Raw genomic sequence first — 21641 nt, 5'->3', positions numbered from 1 at the left:
CTTTTGGAGTAAAAATCCCAAAATACTTCTCTTTGAAAGACATGAGAATGTTCTTACTTTGCTAAAATATAGCAAAGATACAGCTCACAGTAGAAATGGTTATAAGCTAACTGCATACCAATGGAAGTTAGGTCCTTCCTTAGTGCCCGGCCTTGGACCCCAGAGGTTCCTCCTTTATGCTACACAAAGGCTCTCCCCAGAGTGTCAGGTTTGGGTGCTGCCCTTGCCAGTCCCACGATTCTGACGGAAGATGGAGCTGTTCTGAGAATCCGGGGGTGCGTTTCTCAGTTCTGCCCCTTCTCACACAGAATGGTGGAAATGAGCCTGCAGACCCCAGGGGAGCACGGCTTTCTGTGCTCTTAACCGTTCTGAATAAGAAGCCTGGAACTAGAAGGGAACAGAACACTTGGGTAGTTTTACAGTTTTAGAGGGCTCAGGCTGTACAAATATGAAGACCCGAACTCAATTTCTAACAATGTAATCAACAGCTGTGCTTGTATGTAATCCCAGCGCTGGGGTGTCAGAGACGGAAGGTTCTGGGGCTTGTTAGCCAGGGATTCTATCCAAACAGACTCCAGGTTCAGTGAGAGACCCTGACTCAAACAATAAGGTAGAGGACAGCTGAAGAAGACACATTATATCTACATCTGTCCACACACACATACACACACACACACACATGTGCACATACACATATGCACATACACACATGCACACACACACGCACACACGTATGCGCCAAGAAATGTGAACTGATTTGCAGAAAGTCATGCTCCTTCATGTCAAAGGTCAATGAAATTGGACTCCATTAATTTAATCAGAGGATCCATTTTATACCCCCTCCACGGTTAATTTCGGCAGCATGCCTGGTTTTTAATTCTTTCTCCAAGGAGTGGTAAGATTCCGTTTTGGTGCCGACAGTCTTGTCTTTCAGCCACAGTCCCACACGCGCACTTGACAGGTGTCAGTCACGGCACTGAGAGCTCGCATCTCCTCCCCATATTAGCCCTGCTGTGACAGATACAAGGGCTGTTCTTGCCAGGAAAGCGTGGGCCTTTCACTTGGGCCTGCAGACACCCAACGCGCAGCTTAAACAGGTCAAAGTCTGACTTCTCTGCCCTCTTCCCCATCTGTAACTGTGCTTCCTTAAGTGTTAGGAACTCAGCTCTGAACATAGACACATTAATCCCGTAAGGAGCGTCTTAGAGACACAAACGACAGGGCTCACCTCAAAGTGAGTAAGAGATGGTTACTGAGAGACAACTATGAGTGGCCCTGGCCGGGAAACACATGTCTTTACTCCAAATACTGTGTTCTGACATGGTAACAGTTTAATGAAGGTGTTGTCATTGTCCTTTGGTTTTTCGAGATTAGGTTTCTCTGTGTAGCTTTGAAGCCTGTCCTGGAACTCACTCTGTACACCAGGCTGGCCTCGAACTCACAGAGATCCACCTGCCTCTGCTCCTGAGTACTGGGATTAAAGGTGTGTGCCACCACCACCTGGCTCTAATGAATTTTTTTTATAATAACAAAGTAAAACAAAAAAAACTACCAGCCAATCAGTGATTTATTAAACTAACACGAGTGACCAATCTTTACAGCATTCAAGAAGATTATCCCATAGAATCTCCCTTTTTGTCTAACTAAAAGGGAGGTTTTAATTTTAAAGTAGTAAGATTATATACAACAAACAGTTATCAAGCAAGCATTACAGTTACAATTTCTGGTCTATTTGTATTTGGCAAAATTAGAGAAAATACTCTATTGTTTATCTTATCTTTGCGAATCCAAAGTCTTATGCCTAATTTATCTTTTATCAAAACTAAAGAAAACTATAACTATCTAGTTTTCAACTCCATCAAAGACGCCGGAAGGGTAAAATGTTACCTAATGACAAGGACCTCAGGCTGCCTGGACAGTAACCCAGAGTTCCTCTGCAAGGTTGGGGCATTCTGCTCTGGCCTACAGGCCTACCATGTCTGACAGACTTTCCTATGAAACAGGGAATTTTGAATGTCTTTGGAGAAAAGGCCTATGATGTATGTGCACTGGTCGAGGAGCACTTATGTGTCAAGGAGCTTGTTGCTGCCCATCCTAGTTGGCCCCTGAGAGATCCTTGAGGTTGCCAGAACAGAGACCACCACTCAGATGATGGATGCAAACCACACGAATGGTCTCGGACCAGAATGGAGTGCCAGGGTAGACAGTCCGATGCCTCTCGCTGGCATCACACTTCTTCTCTGACCATGCACTGTTCTCTCTCGCCTTGAACTCTGTTCCCCTCATTTCCACCCGACAACACTTGTGCACACCAGCTGTGTTAAGGCGTCTGTGCAATGAGATCACAGAAACTTGCGAATGTGTACTACCTTGCGGATAAACCTTAGCACCAAGAACAAACAGGCAAGGATATCCAACAATGCTCTAATATTTCTGAACCTGTTGAAATAGGAGCGGCGGCGGGGCTGCGTCCCCAACACCCCGGCCGCTTGGCTAGCTTATGCCCGAAATAACAACACACAAACTGTATTCATTTAAAGAACTGCTTGGCCCATGAACTCTAGCCCTTACAGGCTAATTCTCGCACCTGGTCTAGCCCATTTCTAATGATGTGTGTAAGCACCCCAAGGTGCGCTTACCGGAAAGATTCTAGCCTAAGTCCATTGTGGGTTACAGCTGCCTGGGAGAGCTGAGCATGGCGTCTCTGCTCCAGCAGAGCTGTCGGTTCTGTCTCCGGAAGCAGAGCAGAGTCTGACCTCACTTCCTCTTTCGCCCAGAATTCTATTCTGTTTACTCCTCCCATCTATGTTCCAAGCCATGAGGCCAAGCAGCTGGTTTATTATAACTTAACCAATGAAATCAACAGATTGATATATGACACTCCCACATCATGAACCTCACTAGGAAACTTGGACTGGATACAATTAAGCAAGTGAGAAGGGGTGTACAATAGGTGCACTGTCTGGGAAAAAGAGCAAAATGCACTTTAGGTTACCATTTAGTGACTGCCCACTGTAGTGGTATTTCATGTGTAGTTTAATAAGTAAAGCTTGCCTGAAGATCAGAGAGTACAACAGCTACTCTGGTAGCCTTACAGACCAGGCAGTGGGGACACACACCTTTAGTCCCAGTAGCCACATGAGTTTGTCATAGAAACCAGGTGGTAGGGGCGCACGCCTTTAAACCCAGTACTAGAGAGGAATAGAAGACAGAAGCAGACAGCTCTCAAGCACAGTCTCATTCTGAGGATTCCTGGAGGTAGGATCGCCATTTTCAGACTGAGGTAGAGGGAAGAGCCAGTGGCTGGGGGCTATTTTACTTTTCTGGTCTTCAGGTTGAACCCCAATGTCTCTCTCTGGGTTTTTATTAATCGAGCTATAACCTACGGTGCGTCCTAAGCTAATATATGTGACCCTGATCATGTCCCTACAAGAAGGACACTATTAATATTTCCCTTTTGCACGAGGGGAAATTGTGGCATTAATGGCCTGGTCTTTTGCCCTAAGGTGTGACAGGAAGAAGGAGATGGGAGGCAGAACACAAACCCAGCTGTGCCTTTGGGCACACGTTCTGCTCCCTTCCCAGTCACTGTCAGCAGAACCCCCTCCATCGTCTGTGATGCCTGGAGTCGGGATACATTCCTCTGGATTACAAATGTATCAGGTACACACGCTGAGACAGATTCGCACTCAGAGTACCAAGAGACGCCTGATCAATTCAGGAAGCGAAGGGAACACCGAATACAACTTCATCGCTAAGAAAAATGACAAGTTACTCACATAACGATATTCAGTTTGACAGGAAAAGCTCCAGGAACAGAGCCAGGCCCTACAAGTATTACATGAGAGGAATAAATGCATAATCTAACATTTAAATATCAGCTAATGTTTGCTGAGCACACAGCAGGACTGGAAACTGCTCCAGACATGACAACTCTATCCTCATTCATGTAATTAGGAATCAAGTGGCACTAGGGAAACTGAGGCATTAAAAAGTGAACCAGTCACCAACAGAACCAGGATGTGGATCTGTGTTTCGGCTCCCAGCCACCCCAGCTCACTCTCCTGAAGGGCCGCGGTGTGCTCTCCACCCTGCCCCAGGAAGGCAGCGTAAGACGAAGAGCTACAGATCAGAGGAGTTGATGTGATCTGGGAAAGGGAAAGGAGTTACAGTTGAGAGGTGATGCTTTGGCTGAGGATGGAGAGATACTGAAGATATGAGTATAGACGGGGAGGGGCCAAGAGAAGTCGCTGGGCCACAGTTCAGGGCTGAGGACTGTTGTGTGATACTTTCTGTGGTCTGACAAAGGTTGTCTGGAGATCAGAGGGTGGAGCTAGCCCCCAGTTAACCATGGAAACTAGGCAGTGGTGGCTCATACCTTTAATCCCAGCACTTGGCAAGCAGAGACAGGAAGTGACCAGGTAGGGTGCAGACAGGACCTCAGCCCTTTTGGATGGAAGGAGGAGACAGGGAGGAAGCATCTGGAGGCTGCTCCTGGTTCTCTGATCTTCCAGGTTTTCCCCCAATATTTGACTCCTGGTTTTTTGTTGTTAATTAGGATCACGCTTCAGAGCATGAGCAACAGCAAGCTCCCTGCTAGCTGAAAAGGCAACAGCACTTGGTACAGTCCTGAAGGGGTCTCCAAGCTGAGCCTAAAATCACCATAAAGGCATGCCAGGATGGAGGTTCAAGCCCTGAAAGAGAGATAGGAATGGCATACTACACATGATGGGTGTCGATTCTGGCTCCATTCCGCCCAGCTTCCTTAGAGGCAAGGTGAATTTGTCTGAAGTTCCTTGCCTCCTAGGCCTGTCTAGTCCTTGACTGGTTCACCCGAGCATGGTGCCATTCAGAACCTGCGGCAGGTTAAAGAATTAGCTCATCCTCTGCTTCCCCATGTACCTGATGCCTGTGGCTTACCAGGAGTTTATACAATAAGCACACTGGATGCTGCCTAACCACACCGCCGGTGGACTAGGTCACTGTTCCCATCAGGGCCTGTGATGTTTTGTTCATTTGTGGTGTCTGTATAGAGGAAGGTCAGGCTGTCTTTGTCTGTCTTTCTCTAGCCCAGTCTGTTTACATTTAAGGCAGGGAAGGAGAAAGTCTCAACCGACCATTACCAAGCCATGTTTTACAGGTGAGCTTTTGGTTAGAGCCCCTCTGAGCCCTCCTCAGAATAACTGAAATGCTGGGCAGCAAACTCAAAGCCTCTCGCATGCCCTGGCTTCACGTGTTGAGTTCACCAGCAGGCCAAGCAGGATATTTGGCAGCCTGGGCTTCCCCAAGGAATATGTACCTTCGCTACATGTGATCTACATGTTCTGTAGCAACACAGATGTCTTGAGAAGCCCACACTACTTACAGAAGGCATCAGTGTGGAATTAGCCAGCTTCATCCCACCCCAGCCCCAATTTAATGGGCAAATACAGAAAGGGTTTGTTATCTGTTGAGGTCTGTCATTTGCAGCCTTCATAGAAGGAGAGAGAAACAAAATAAAGTATTTTCCTAGAAGCTAAAGATTTGATTCACTTTCACGGTGTTTTGTGAATTCATCGTGTGAACATACAGGCCATGCATTGAACAGACTACACATGCAAGGATGCTGGCTGAGGAGGGGCGACTGAGGTGGTCCAAGCTTGTTCATCAGTTTGTACTCAGATGCCCGTCAACCTTTGTTAAGGAAGGGGAACCTTCTCCTAATGCTCAAAAGAGCAAAAGGGGCCGTGGACCTAAACATCATCGTGCCCCCACGCCTCATGCCTGCAGCTTGCTCCTTGAAGAAGGAATTCCTACCTACAGCAGAGGCCTGATCTCTTACTGGTTAATACTCCTGCTGTGGTAATGACTTTTGCAGAGACTTGTTTAGTCTAACGCTTCCGTACCTTGGTCACAGCTTTTATCTGGCCTAGCCCCACACGTCACTGGGCCGTGGGTAAAGTTACCCAGCAACAAATAGCATTGTTTTCTTCCTCCATCAGAGGTGTTTCCCGGACAAATTCAGCTCAATATTTTCTCTTTACCTTTGCTTTTGTTTTTTGGGACAGGATCTCTCTTTAAATAGGTCTTGCTGTCAGGGAGCTCACTGTACAGATCAGACTGACCTTGAAGTCATGCTCACCTGCTTCTGCCTTCTGGGTACTGAGATTAGAGGCACGATCCACCACACCCAGCCAGATTAGGGCTTTGTATGGTGGCATTTAAGTTGCTACCCTGCCTTTATAAACACCACTGATTGCAAGGTCTGACATTAACAAAATGTATTCTCCTGATCTAAATTTCATTCAGCTAATGTCTCCTGAACAGTATCTACTGCAAAGTTTCAACTTACAGGAGGCTTTCCATAGTGGGGCTGGTCTGCCTCAAGGACAGCAACCAGTCCTATCTGCCTAGCACTTGGCTTCCAGTGCTGAACTGGGAGACTTACGAGGGAAAGCTGTCCCTGGTGACATCACACACAGTGAGGTAAAGTGCTAAGGAGCTGCCCAAATTCTAATTTCCAAAAACTCAAACAAGAAATTAATTTGGTTTAGTTCAGGACTCTCTGATAATTCATAGTAGTTGCTTTTCTTTCCCTTCTTTTTTGTTTATTAAAAATTCACTTTACTTATTGATGTGAAGGTGTCAGGTCCCCTACAACTGGAATTACAGACAGTTGTCAGCTGCCATGTGGGTGCTAGGAATTGAACCTGGGTCCTCTGGAAGAGCAGCCAGTGCTCTTAACCACTGAGCCATCTCTCTAGCTTCACTCCTTTTTCTCTTCCTCACCCCCCTTGTCTGTCCCTCCTTCTCTCCCCCTTCTCTTCTTATTCCCTGTAAGTATTTAATTTAAAAAAAACAACAACAAGTGCTTCTCTGGTGGGAGTCACCTACTAATCGGTTCAACTCATTAATTCTAGATCTTATCTGTGCTTTTCAGCTGCCTGACAGATCTCTGCACTTAATGCGATGAGCTAATCTAAAGCATTCTTTATAGCCATCACTTTTGTTTATGCAGCAAAAAGAAAAGGAGGGAAGAGAAGGAAAAGGGTTTAGCAAACACTGGGGAGGTACAGATTCCCCTCTATACTAGATCTATAGTGATCTAGCACACTACAAAGCCAAATGGTTGATACTTCAAAACCCAAGTTTGAATCAGTTTACAACTAATACAAGGAGTCTGATGTTGAGATTTTAAAACCCGCCACTTGTATAACGATAAACATAATGGTTCCTAAATTTTCAGTCTTAACTGCAGACAACCAAAACCAAACATTATCAGCACTAATATCCCCAGACCTGGATCTCTGACACAGCTACCTGTGTGTGTCAGTGAACGCAGGAGTCAGATTCTGAAATACTGGTAACATTTCAAGTTCATGGACGCTTTCCCGTAAGCTACTGTTGGGAACAGAGGGCCATATGGGCCAGTTTATGTTTAGACAGCACAGTGCTATTACGGTATCTAGCAAAATCCAGGGGAGCTATGAGTAAACACAATGGCTGACACTGGATGTCCAGAGAACCCCAAGCAAACAGTTTGGTAATCTGCTATATATTTTATGTGATTCTAACGTAGCCTTGAGGTCAGAGGCCCAAGCCTTTGTGGGTCAGCCTCTGGCATGGATGTTCATCTGTAGGTCTATATGCCTAGCATAGAGCAAACTGTGTGCCTGTGCCCTTCACCTGTGCTGGTTTGTGCTGGGTTCTTGCCCAAGCCTGCCTAGCAAACTGTGTACTGGTAAACAAAACATGTGTCATCTGCCCATGATTCCCCCCAGTCTCCTGTGACCTTCCCTCTTCTTTCCTGGCTTTAGGCAAGGGACCGCACAGATACTCTCTCGTCACGTTTCCCATGCATCCAAACTTTAATTCCTTCAGAGTTACCTAAGATCATTCATCTTACACCACCTTACACATGACGACGGCGTCAGTGTCCCTAGGACACTTGCCCTGCCTCTCACACGGCAGCCACGCTAACAGGACAGAGAATACTGCAGACTGACAGACATAAAAAATGTCCATCATAATAAAAATGATCATGAATTTGAAGACAGCCTGTGCTACATGAGGAAGCCCTGTCTTAAATAAAACAGAAAAATTAAGAAGGCGGGTAGCAGGAAGGAGATATTGAACCCTCACCTCACCATAGTTTGGAGTGGCTATAGCCTTGAAGTTTGAGATAAGCAAGGGTAACCTTCATCTGTGCTCAGGGAAACCAGGAGCAACAGAGAGCTTGGTTCCCCCCAGGCAGGAAATAGGGGATCAATGGCAGCTTTCGGGTGGGAATATAGAACACCCGTCTCTCCATTGCTGGGCAGCCCGATGACACTCTGTGGCAGGTGCCATGGCATCACGCAGGAAGACATGGGCAAGGTGCCAATATCTGCGCCAAGACCTTACGACCTCTGCCACCACAATAGCCCATGTCCTCCACCGTAGGCACAGAAGATGAGAAAAAGGTTTGCTGGACCTTCCCATCACTTAGTAAGAGGCTGGCTGGCTGGCTGGCTGGCTGTAGGGTGTTTGAAAGATGACCCAGACAAAACACGTTTAAGAAACAGTAAAATCTGGTGAGATGGCTTATAATGGTACAGACATTTTTGTCTCTAAACTTGGGGATCTGAGTAAGTGCAAATGCCGGGCCTCACATGGTAGAAGCAAAGAACAGACTCCCAGGAGCGTCCTGGGATTTCCATACTAACAGACTGAAAAAGTAAATGCAACAAAAATAGTAGTATAAAATATGTATTTAAGGCCCGGCCGGTGGTACGCACACCTTTAATCCCAGCACTGGGGAGGCAGAAGCGGGTGGATCCCTGTGAGTTTCAGGCCAGCCTGGTCTACAGAGTGCGTTACAGAGAAACCCTGTGTCAGGTGAAAAAAGTATTCAGGCGAGTTTAGTTTACCTGAGACCGGCTGCACTCTCCCTGAAGGCAGACAGCTTATCGCCTTCATCTTGGTATTTTCCGCCCAGCAGACACACACAACTCAGCACAGAACAGGAGGGAAAGGTTCGCTCAGCTCCATGGCTCCTCCAGCCTCCGGCCGGCAGGAGGCGCCAGGCGGTCCCGCCAGGCGGTCCCGCCCCCTGGAAGAGACCCGGATGAGTGGGCAGGGGGAGGGGCTTCCTGGCTGCTGCGCGCGCAGCCCCTCACTCCGCTCGTGCTCCGGGAAGGAGAAGGCCGCCTTCCTTGCACTCCTCTCCTGCTCGGGGAAGGAGAAGCCGCCTCCAGCGCTGCTCCGCCATGGCTCGCGGTCCGAAGAAGCACCTGAAGCGTGTGGCCGCCCCGCGCCACTGGATGCTGGACAAACTGACGGGCGTGTTCGCGCCCCGCCCGTCGTCCGGCCCGCACCGCCTGCGGGAGTGCCTGCCCCTCGCCATCTTCCTCCGCAACCGCCTCAAGTATGCGCTGACGGGCGACGAGGTGAAGAAGATCTGCATGCAGCGCCTCATCAAGGTGGACGGCAAGGTGCGGACCGACGTGGCCTACCCTGCGGGCTTCATGGACGTCATCAGCATCGACAAGAGCGGCGAGCACTTCCGCCTGGTGTACGACACCAAGGGCCGGTTCGCCGTGCACCGCATCACCCCCGAGGAGGCCAAGTACAAGCTGTGCAAGGTCAGGAAGGTCTTCGTGGGCACCAAGGGCATCCCGCACCTCGTGACGCACGACGCGCGCACCATCCGCTACCCCGACCCGCTCATCAAGGTCAACGACACGGTGCAGATCTCGCTGGACTCCGGCAAGATCACCGAGGCCATCAAGTTCGACACAGGCAACCTGTGCATGGTGACCGGGGGCGCCAACCTGGGCCGCATCGGCGTCATCACCAACCGCGAGCGCCACCCGGGCTCGTTCGACGTGGTCCACGTGAAGGACGCCAACGGCAACGGCTTCGCCACCCGCCTCTCCAACATCTTCGTGATTGGCAAGGGCAACAAGCCGTGGATTTCCCTCCCGCGCGGAAAGGGAATCCGCCTCACCATCGCCGAAGAGAGAGACAAGAGGCTGGCGGCCAAGCAGAGTGGGTGAAGCGGACTCTGAGGGACACGAGGGGGGGCATTTATTCTGGTTTATGCTTCGAGTTTTAAGCAGCATGTTGAATTAAAAAGAGAAGCAAACTTCATTCTGGTTGCCCGTGTTTCCCTTTACCGCGACATGGGGGATGGGGCAACCACCCGGATGTGCGGTTGCCGCATCGTGAAAAAGGGTTTGGTTACCGTTGCTGATAACTGAACTAATGTCATTTCATTTTTCTTTTAATATTCCAGGGTTGGGATTGAATGCCTAGAGGCCGATAAAATCCGTAGAAACTCAAGGCTTTTAGAGGTCAGCCTCTTTCCCCAAAGCAACTGGAAACAGAGAACCCCTAAAGTTAGGAGGTATAAAAATGGGATTGTTCAGCCAGGACTACAGAGAAACCCACAAAGTGTAGCTATAATTTTCTCTTTTTAGAAAATCCCAAATTTACAGAAGCAGCAAATCCAGAACGAAAAATAACACTAAAGCAAGACTTGTAAAGAAATTGTCTTTATATATACATATTAGAGTACTACTCAGCAGTAAAAAACAAGGACTTCTTGAAGTTTTCAGGCAAATGGATGGAAATAGAAAACACCATCCTGAGTGAGGTAAGCCAGACCCAAAAAGAGGAACATGGGATGTACTCACTCATATTTGGTTTCTAGCCATAAATAAAGGACATTGAGCCTATAATTCAGGTTCTTAGAGAAGCTAAATAAGAAGGAGAACCCAAAGAAAAACATACAGGCATCCTCCTGAATATTAACCTTTATCAGGCGATGAAAGGAGACAGAGACAGAGACCCACAATAGAGCACCGGACGGAAATCTCAAGGTCCAAATCAGAAGCAGAAGGAGAGAGAGCACAAGCAAGGAACTCAGGACCGCGAGGGGTACACCCATACACTGAGACAATGGGGATGTTCTATTGGGAACTCACCAAGGCCAGCTGGCCTGGGTCTGAAAAAGCCAGGGTTAAACCCGGTCTCTCTGAACATAGTGGACAATGAGGACTACTGAGACCTCAAGAACAATGGCAATGGGTTTTTGATCCTACTGCACCTATTGGTTTTGTGGGAGCCTAGGCAATTTGGATGCTCACCTTACTAGACCGGGATGGAGGTGGGTGTTCCTTGGACTTCCCACAGGGCAGGGAACCCTGATTGCTCTTTGGGCTGACGAGGGAGGGGGACTTGATTGGGGGAGGGGGAGAGAAAGGGGAGGTGGCGGTGGGGAAGAGACAGAAATCTTTAATAAATAAAGAAATAAAAAAAGAAAGAAATTGTCTTTATAATAGCAGCTTACAGGTAAAATGAAAATAATTTATTTCTTCGCATTTTAATGCCAGTGAGCCATAAAAGGTAAAGTTTTCAACTTTGCCACTTTGCTGGCTCAAACAAGATTTCCTGGACAGTTTTACTGATATTGATTGGAGAAAGAATACTTGAATTTCAGATGTTTGTGAACTCCCAATTAAAGGAAACTTAATTATTTTTTTCCATTTTAGAAGATATTTAAGATACTGTACACATTTGTGCAGGGGCAGGTGTCTACAGTGGGCAGGGGTTGGAATCCCTCAAAATGGGATTATAAGCAGTTGTGAACAAACCTGGGTCCTCTGCAAAGAGCAGTTTCTCTTAACCACTGAGCCACTTATACCCCAAAGATAAGAATTTTATTTACAAAAAGATGGCTTTTGCTTTTTAATTCCAAATTAGAGTTAAATTCCTTTGAATAAACTGACATCTGATTAATTTGCTAATGTTAAAACATACTCAAACTAAGGTCATCATTAAATGTTTCTTTATTCCTGAAGAAACAGTGATCGGCTTTGATGTGGGAAGATGAGGTCTGGTTTCAGGGCTGTGAGGACAGCTTGGTGGTCAAGGGCTTGTGTAGCACACAACATAATGAGTTTTTCTTTAAAAAAAAAAGTGTGAATATTTGCCTGCATGTATGTCCCGTGTACTAGAAGACCAGAAGACAATTCTTTGGAACTGCTAGGAAATGAACCTGGGTCCTCTGCAAAAACCGCAAGAGCTCTTAAACACCGAACTCCTGATTTATTTATCAGGGGGAATGCTTGGATCAAGTCTCACAAGTGGAGATCAGAGAAAAACCTGGGACTCAGTTCTCTGTGTCCACCATGTGGGTCCTGGGATCAAACTCAAATCACCAATCTTGGCAGCAATTGCCTTTATCTGCTGGGCCATCTTGCCAGCCCCATCCTAGGTAATGTCAGTTGCAAGCACCATGAAAATAATCTCTAGAAGCGGACAGACCCGGATTTAATCACTGGCTGTTCCCACCTAGGTATGAGCTGCAGGCTGTAACAAGAATAGGAACATCGCGCAAAACAGGAGGTATACATGTACGTGTGCACACAGTTAGCACTATATTCTAAGTTCCTACAAATGATTGTAGTGAATATGTATTTTTTTTCCTAACTCAATAGTAACAGAAAAGCCTGGTTTGGACGTGCTATTCTGTGTTCAATAAAACTTTTTCTTTTTTTTTGTAAAAGTCTCCCCAGCCATGGAAGGTTTTAAATTTCCTGTGTAGCCAAAGATAGCCTTGAATTGATGGTCTCCTCAGTGCTGGGACTTATTTCTACCAGGCCAGGGTACTGAGAATTGAACCTGGGGCTTCCTGAACTCCAAACAAGCACTTTGCCAACATAGCTACATCCTAACTCATAAACAACATTTTAGAATTAACGGACGAGATGTAGTTCATTTTTATTTTTACAATTAAAATGCTCTTAAAAGTTCTTGTAAATGTACTGAATTCTTCTGTAGGAAAGACCATCTTTGTGGGCTATCGGGGACTAAAATCCTAACTGGATATCGGGGATGAGCAGGCAGTCCGAAACTGGAGGTAAATAAATGTCGAGACTGTCGTGTCCGTCTGCCCTGAAACATGAGTTGTCAAGTTTCATTTAAACTAGAGAAAAATCAGCACCCACCGGTATCTCTACTGAGATAACACACACACACAGCGGCTCCGGCTCTGAAGGCTTTGGAGGTGGGGGTCTCATCCGGAGATCCACCTGCCTCTGCCTCCCGAGGTGTGAACTACGGCCCGGGGTTTTCTAACTTTAAAAACTTTAGAAAGTTTACAGTCCAGGATACCACGACTCACAGACTTTTTTTTTCTTTTATGTACGTGCATGTGTGCGGTGTTCGTGTTTGTTTGGGTTTGTTTTGGTTTCTGCAAGCGTAGGCACCCTTGTGCGCATGCCTGTGGAAGACTGCGGTTGAAATCTGGAATCAGCCACTCGTCACGGAGGCAGGTCCTCTCAATCGAAGCCAGAGCTCGCCGATCCGGCTCGTCTTTTTGGTCCATTTGCTCTGCAGATCTGGTATCAGCCTCCCATGGCTGGGATTACAGGCAATCGCCAAGCACCCCAGGCGTCCAAGTGTGGTCTCAGGATCTGAACTCCTGTCCGACCCAATACTTTATGGCAAGCGCTGCCATCACTCAGCCCTCCCCGGCCAGGCTTCCCCGAGATGTGCGACTTTAGGAAGGACATTGGGAAATGAGCGATAATTACCTTCTAGAATTGCTGAGTGGCTGCGTGGCCTCCCCTATGTCCTATGGGCTGCAGGGAGCCCACGCCCTGGTGGTAACTCTCCTCATCCACCGCGGTGAATGTGCACTGCCTGACTGTACCATGTCCTTCAACATATGAATTATGGGTGGAACACGTCTGCGCCCCCAGTATCATATCCACACCTCGTGTCTGCTGACCCTATTTGGTATACCAGTCAGTAATAGGTATGAAACCCCAAGTAGCATTTGAAGCCATGCCCTTTCCGCGTAATTATCGTTGTAAAACAAAAACAACAACAAAACCCAGCATTTTTGTAATATCTAGTGGGGGGGGAAGCAGAGAGGGGGTGCCTTGCTAGTAAATTCAGGGGAAGAGTAATGAACTCAGGCCCAGCGCTCTGTGCTTTAAAGATACAGCTTTTCTTATGAGATGAGATGGGAGGAAAACATGTAATTTGAATCTCAAAATAGCCGAAACCAAGCACCAGGCAATGTGTGAGATGGGAATCTCTATTTATTTATAAGCCCAATTACTAAGGCATATTGCTTTCGCGTCTTATATATGAAGTGTGACAATAAAGAAATGAGATTGGTCTTTTGTTGTTTGGTTCATAAATTGGCACTGGTGGAATCTTCAAAATAAGAGTTCCTAAACAATAGTAAGGGATTTAAAATGAGTGGAACAAGTTTACAGCTAAGCCCATCGGTATGTAGTTCTGATTTCCGTACTGAAACCAGTCACAGCACGTGGTCTCCACAGCTCACATATAACGTTAATTTGGTAACAAACACAAATGCTGAAGAAGATATACTCCCCAAACACTATTTTAAAACATCGTTTTATAAGTCCTAGGAGGCATAGTTCAGTGTTAGGGCGCTTGCTTGGCGTGCTCAGTCTCTGTAATATTCTTATGACAATAAGGAAGTCCTTCAAATATAAGTGTATATGTGAGTGCATTAGGAGTGGGGAACGACATCCTTTGCGGCCAGGATTAAACAGCTGTGGCTGGAGAGTGTGCCCCGTGGTGATTTATAATCTTCCATTGAGATCTGTTCCCAACACCCATGTAGGACTATCATAACTTCCCCTAATTCTAGTTCCAAGGGGTCTAAAGTCCTCTTCTCGCCTCTGACATCAGACATACACATAAATAAAAAATTTAAGAAAAAGACCAGCTGGTCTAAGATCTCTTCTGTCCTTATGTCCTTCTTTCCCTTCTCCTGCCTCTCTTTCTCCCTTCCACTTCTCCCTTGCGTTCCCTCTCTTTTGGCACTGAGAGCTGGACACAGGATGTCACACATGCTGGGCAAACCATTCTACCAATGAGCAGTAGCCCCAGCCCTACTTTTACAATAGAAAAAAATTGACAGTTGCCTAAGCATATGTATGCATGTGTGTCTGTGTGTGTAACATATTCAAACCCCAGTCCCTTCTCTCACCAGCTATCTTTTGTACTTTGTATTTTTGAGACAGATTTTTGTTTCGTTTTGTTTATTGTTTTTCAATACAGGGTTTCTCTGTGTAACACTCCTGGTTGTCCTGGAACTCACTTTGTAGACCAGGCTGACCTTGAACTCACAGAGATCCATCTGCCTCTACCTATTGAGTGCTAGGATTAAAGGTGTGCGCCTTCCCCAGGATGTCCTTGAACTCACTCTGTAGCCCAGCTAGTCTTGAAGTTTTGATCCTCCTGCCTCAGCCTCCTGAGATACTGGGATGACAGGCCCTGCTGCCAGGTCAAGCTTGAGATGTCTACTTCTGTTCACCCCCACTAGACAGGCCAAAGAAAATTCTGACTATATGTAGACAGATGAACCAATGAGTTTACAGGGGTGACTTACCAAGGAGGATGGGTGGAATCACAGGAGCGTGGACAAGCTAAGGGGCAGCTACACCCTCAGTGTCTCCTTTATGCAAAGTCTGTCAGCTGCTAGCACACCCTGGGAAGGCGGCCAGGCCTCAGTGTTGCCCTCCCTCCCTTCTGGGAAGGAGTGTTAATGAGTCCAATCTAGTCAGAGTCTCTTCAAGGTAAGCAGAGTTCTGTAACACAGCTCGCGCCTCAGCTCACAGGGAACTGCCCATCCCAAGCACTCTGAGGCAAGCCAGAGAGCTGGCACATGGCGTACGTCCTCTGTCCTCTGGGTATAGAGCTTCCACAGAGTCTCACCAGTGTTACTGTGAGGATGTGACCTGGCCTTCAAACACTGCCTTGTATCTTTGCAATAAGATGTCTTCCTCCCCACCTGCCCACATCACACACCAGCTATATTCTCATTTCCTTCCCTCAATATCTTCATTATTCTCCTTTTCTCCTTCATTCTTTATACCGCCTTTTTTCCTTCTCTTCTAGCATGCTATATGCCATTCTTTGTAGCATGAGTAATAAATTGTTGGTTAGGGAATATATATATATATATATATATATATGTATATATATATATATAATTAAATGTATGTGTGCACACACACATACTCGACTCAGGAATGATAAAATGAATTAACAATGGAAGTCTACCTGAAGTGCTTAAAAAGGACTAGGTCAGTATCTATCTTTGTTAGGGTTCCTATTGCCATGAAGAAACACCATGACCATGGCAACTCTTATAAAAGAAAACATTTAATTGGGGTGGCTTACATTTTCAGAGGTCTGGTTCATTATCATGATGGTTAAACATGGGGGGCATGCATGCAGACATGGTGCTGGAGAAGTAGCAGAGTAGCTTGCAGGCAACAGGAAGTGGTCTTAGTACCACATTGAGGGAAGCTTCAGCAAAAGAGACTCAAAGCCCACCCCCATAGTGACACACTTCCTCCAACAAGACCACACCCACTTCAATAAAGCCACACCTCCTAACAGTGCTACTCCCGTTGGGAGCCATTTTCTTTCAAACTACCATGGTATCATCAGTTATTAATCACAGTGAGACACCACTTGGCACCCACCAGGATGACTGTGACAAATAAATTAACGAGTAAATAAATCAATGACAAGGAGTTCTGATGAAGATGGGAGAGAGTGAACTTTATACACTGGGATATGCCAACTGGTACAGCTGACTGGGAAGAATTTGGGGGTAGAGGAAGACCTCAGTGTATAACTCAGCTCAGCATCTCCTAGGTATTTGGGCATCCTTCTAAAAAATAAAAAAAAAATTAAGACCATTTGCTTTGGAAAGGCTAGAGCAGTCTTATTCATGACACTCCAGGTGGCCACTTTCTGACCACAGGTAAATACTATTATCCACTAAAAATGCAAGTATTAAGAGTGCTTCCAACAGACCTCAGAAATACCAAACTGCATTAAGGAAACCTGGCCCAGAAGATTAAGTGCTTTTGAACTCTACGTGAAGCATCTAGGAAGAACAAATTCACAAAGACAGGAGCAAGTGCTAGCTGCCTGGGGCTGGGGCTAGGTAAGAGCTGAGTATCCTGCTGAGAGGGATTCCTGCGGGGTGGTGGAGCGTTCTGAGACTGCAGTAGGGTTTTGTTGTAGAATATTAGTTTAAGATATGTTACATTTGTTCATGCTGTGAAACATTTGTTTAATGATGCAAAGATGTGTGGCATTCTTTTATGTTGTATTTGTTTATCTTGGTGAAGCTGTGTTACTTTGCCTGCCTAAAACACCGGATTGGTCTAATCAAGAGCTAAATGGCCAATAGTTAGGCAGGAGAGGGATAGGCAGAGAGAATAAACAGAAGAAAGAGGACGCCAGTAGCCAGTCACATAGTCACACAACCAGTCACGGAGTAGGAAGGAAAGAAAGGAATATAGAGCAGAGAAAGGTAAAATCTCAGGAGCAAAGGGTAGATGAGATAAATTAAGAAAAGCTGGCTAGAAATAAGCCAAGCTAAGGCCAGGCATTCGTAAGTAAGAAGTCTCTGTGTATTTATTTGATAGCTGTGTGGTGGGCCCCTAAAGAATAAAATAAATAGACACCAACTACAGAGTTTTCTATGAATCTATTAACAACATTACATTGTATATTTAAAATGAATGGATTTTACAAACTAAATTATACTTCATTAAAGCTTTAAAAAATACTCTTAGTCTCATTTTATTTGAATGATAAATACAAGGACCTATTCACTGGTTTCCATTGTAAAATGGGAAAAATATTTTCATGCAAAAAGTCAGACAGCCTGAGCCAAAACTAGGTTATTAAAATGCCCAGGCTGATTCATGGCATGTTGGATGTTCTAGTTTCTCTCTTGGTATTTGCACAGAAAACTGACCTTTTTTTCCAAATAAAGTCACATTCATGGGTCTTCAGGTTTGGATGTGGACGGATCCTCCGGGAGCTGCCATGTAGTCCACTACACTGTATAAACAAATTCTATTTAAAGCTATTTTAAAGGCTTGGCGAAACCCATATCTAAAGCAAGCCCTCATTCTAGGAGTGTGGCTCAGAGGTACAGTTTCTGCTTAGTCTTTGTGGATCCAGTCCCAAGCACCAAAATAAACATAAATTAAGTTAAAAGGACAAATCAGTGTTCCTGCCATGCTGATTTATCTCTGACTGGGAAATAGCTTTCTTTTTAAAACCCAAGTCTTCAACCTGAATTATGGAGGAGGGTTTTATAATGGATTTGAGTATGGTCCATTGAGAAAATAGGAAGCCACCTTTTCCTCGGCTGAAATAAATAGCATTCGGTGAGGCATGAGCTGGCTGCATTTCCTGATGTACCTTCTGATTCCCCATCTCTCTTTGTGACTGATGGCAGTTATTTTCCATGCCTCCTGTTTCTCGCCAGCGGTGTTTTTCCAGAGGAGGTGTGTTTGCATACACCTCAGGCTGGAAGGAAGCACGGTAATGAACTGCGACAGACTTTATCACAGCCGTTGGGACTGAAGCATCATCATCGCCGCCGCGTGTGCGTGCTGCGGTACATCTGGGGAAAGATGGACGGGGCGCTGCAGAGTGCGGGAAAACAGAGTCCTGCTGCTTTGATGGGTTGGAATTAATGACGGAACCGTGGATTAGCAAATGTTTCAACAATGAGAACAGATGGGAAAGATCTACAGCTTTGAAACCTAAGACTCCAAACCCTCCAGCCTGCCCACCTAAAAACTGCAAACCGTCCAGCCTGCCTGCCTATCTGTGAGGCAGGAGCCCCGCCGGCACGGGGACACGCCTGCTACCCCTTCTTATATTGATGTTTAGTCACACTCTGCGAAATCTGAAGAATATTAAAAGAGATGTTTGGATTTGCAGAGATCTGAGGGCGACTCGTTAACCCTAGCACAGCCCTTTCCCACACCATGTCCCTGCTCTTCACTGAAGGGAATCTTTCTGTCATACACGATTTACAAGCAAACTAAAGGATCGAGTGGGTGTATTTTTTTTCTTTTTAAGCACTTCTACATCATTTATTTTCAAAGACAAGCATGTTACTTCTTCCAGATAGACATGATTCCATATTGTATTGAGTACCGAGGTGGAAGACCTATGTAAACCTAGGAATTATCATTAACTTAAAACCTACAGTTGGTTTCTGGTTTTGTTTTCTTACAAAAAGAAAAAGCCTTTTAAATCCAAGGCTTATTGGTGCTTTCTCAAGCCATGCTTTTGATTTTTAAAATTTATGGTATGTATAGCATATGTGAAACACAACTTCAACCTGAGCACTGAGGAAAAAAAAAGAACAAAAATTATGCTAATAATTAAAAAATTATGCTAATGTTTTCCTGGGACTACTAGCAAATACTGGGGTGGATATGACAGAAAGGGAGGTATGAAGGTAAGAAAATACTAGGAAAAAATTTGATATGTTCAAGGGGTATTCCATATGAATTAACAGTGTTTAAAAGTAGAATTTTCATCTTTAATTCACATTCAATATGTGAAGAGCTTAGCAAATGATTTAGAAGAAACATTAGTCTTTAATAGAAAGATGAAATGAAGGGATTTAACAGCGTTAGGACATGAAATCCCGTAGAAATATTGTCTTGAGAATCTTCAGTACTCACTGTAGGTCATCCATCATCCATGTGTGACTTAGACCGAGAACACTCTTATCAGGAGAGAGCAGGCTACCGGCCAGAGATTGAATCTGGTTTGCTACTTGCTATTATAGCAATATTTTATCGGTAGGGGGGAAAATAAGACTGTAAGTTCCCAGGAACTTGGGAAAGCTCACTAACTTTACTACCTCAGACCTCAACCATTCTGACTGTGAACCTCTGAACCCCCACCTCATTTTGTGAGCACTCAGTGCCCCGGCTTGGGGCTGTGTCTTGAGGAAGAGGGGCGCGGTTGTCACTCGTGACCCCTCTACAGACCCCCAGTGGTCACTGCTGTATTTTCCATGCCCTACTTACTGCCGTGTAAAAAGCCATGCTCACAGCCCCACTGCTGGGCTCATCGGCTTGTTTTGCTTTCCTATAATGGACCGTGACCCCGTGGAGCCACGAGCCAAAGTAAATCCTCTCCTTGCTCATGTTTGCCCCACTGGGTGTTTTGTCGCGGGAGTAAGAGGCCATCGCTGTACAGCAGAGTCTCAGCATGTTTAAAGTCAAGCGATGGATGTGAAGGTCGGAGACAGAAAGACGCAGTTTTTCCCCTCTTCCAGCCACTGACCCTGACCGCTGAGCAGGGCATCTACTTGAAAGTTCACTTCCCTTCTCAGGAACACGCCTCTGTCACAGACGTGCCTTGGGGGTTCGAGGTAACCAGGACGGTACCCCCTCACAACTCTGACACAGATGTAAGAATGGCTGCAGTGGTTGGGATGGGAAGGCTCTTTTCTAATAAAGTATCCAAAGTAACAACCTTAATATTGACCTCTGCGCTGGTCGGAGGCCTCAGGGAAGCGGAACACACACAGCATGCACAGGCAGAAGTCAACTGTATTGTAAGAATTTCAGTCATGTGATTGGTCATGTGACTAAGGAGATTGATAATCGTTTCTCTGCAGGGCAGAGGAGCGGCTGAAGATCAGGGCTGCCAGTGATCCAGTTTGCCTCTGAGGAAGGGGGAATAGATTTTTGTGGTAAATTTAACAGCTGATGGCTGGAGAATTCCTTCTTGCTCAAGGTATCAATCTTTTGTTCTATTCAGACTTTTAATGGCCTAGGTGAGGGCCATGTATGTTACCAAGAACAATCTGCTTTCCTGGGAACTCACTGATTGATTGATTGGTTGGTGATTGGTAGTCATCTCATTACCAAATACCCTCAACATCGACATTTAGAATATTCAGCTAAACTTCTGAGCACTCTGCCCAGCCAAGGCAATGCCCAAATGAGATGCCACACTTTGATCTGGATAGGAATTCTCTTCTGAAAGTCTCGTGCGTCAAAGGTTTGGCTCCCCGAGATGACACCACTTTTGAAAGTGAGGACAACGAACTCCATCATGAAGTGGCCATGGGGCAGCATGCCTCGGAAGGGCATGTCTCATCCCTTTCTCCCTTACTTTCCAGACACCAGGAGGTGAACATCTGAGCTCTGCCAAGCTCTTCCACCACAGCGTGCCGCCTCACTTCGGGTGCAAACCTCTGAACCCGCAGCCTCCGACCAGTCTGTCCTCTTAAACTGCTGTCCACGGGCCAGGAGGATGGCTCAGTAAACAAAGGCCCTTGAGGCCAAATCTGACAGTAGCCATAAATCCCTGGGGCCCACATGGTGGGAGAAAGAACCTGCTCCTCAGACTGTCTGCCCTTTGACCTCCACATGGCTCCGTGGCAAGTGTGAACGTAATGTGCATGCATGCACGCACATACACACAAACATGTGAATAAATACAAGTGCAGTAACATCTTAACACCTTGTACCAGGTCTCATCACCTGCTCTGGAAACGCCTGAGGATAAATGTCCTGTAATTCTCGGCTTCTAAGTCACAGCCAGACTTTGTGGGTCAAGGAGAGTCACTGCAGCTGATGATTTGACTGGCACCCCCAAAACAGGCATACCTCACCTCTGCATAACAGACACCCCCACCTCTGTATAACAGTCACACCTCAACCTCTGCATAACAGACACCCCTCACCTCTGCATAACAGACACCCCTCACCTCTGCATAACAGACACCCCTCACCTCTGCATAACAGACACCCCTCACCTCTGCATAACAGACACCC

General features: G+C 46.1%; 2 protein-coding genes across 6 annotated transcripts in view; one reads left to right on the top strand and one right to left on the bottom strand.

Moving 5' to 3' along the window:
• Window positions 1–21641, bottom strand: part of Tmtc1 (transmembrane O-mannosyltransferase targeting cadherins 1) — a 250868-nt gene that overhangs the window by 137651 nt on the left and 91576 nt on the right. The gene's annotated exons all lie outside the window — the stretch shown is intronic.
• LOC126491088 (40S ribosomal protein S4, X isoform-like) lies at window positions 9116–10110 on the top strand. Its single transcript, XM_050126502.1, has one exon. The coding sequence runs from the start codon at window positions 9228–9230 to the stop codon at window positions 10014–10016; it is 789 nt and encodes a 262-aa protein (XP_049982459.1). The 5' UTR covers window positions 9116–9227; the 3' UTR covers window positions 10017–10110.

This window comes from Alexandromys fortis, unplaced genomic scaffold, assembly GCF_014885135.2.
Source record: "Alexandromys fortis isolate MF-2015 unplaced genomic scaffold, M_Fortis_MF-2015_v1.1 scaffold_260, whole genome shotgun sequence".
Taxonomy (NCBI): Eukaryota; Metazoa; Chordata; class Mammalia; order Rodentia; family Cricetidae; genus Alexandromys; species Alexandromys fortis.
Note: the sequence above shows the minus strand (reverse complement) of the source record. Positions and strands in the feature narration are given on the sequence as shown.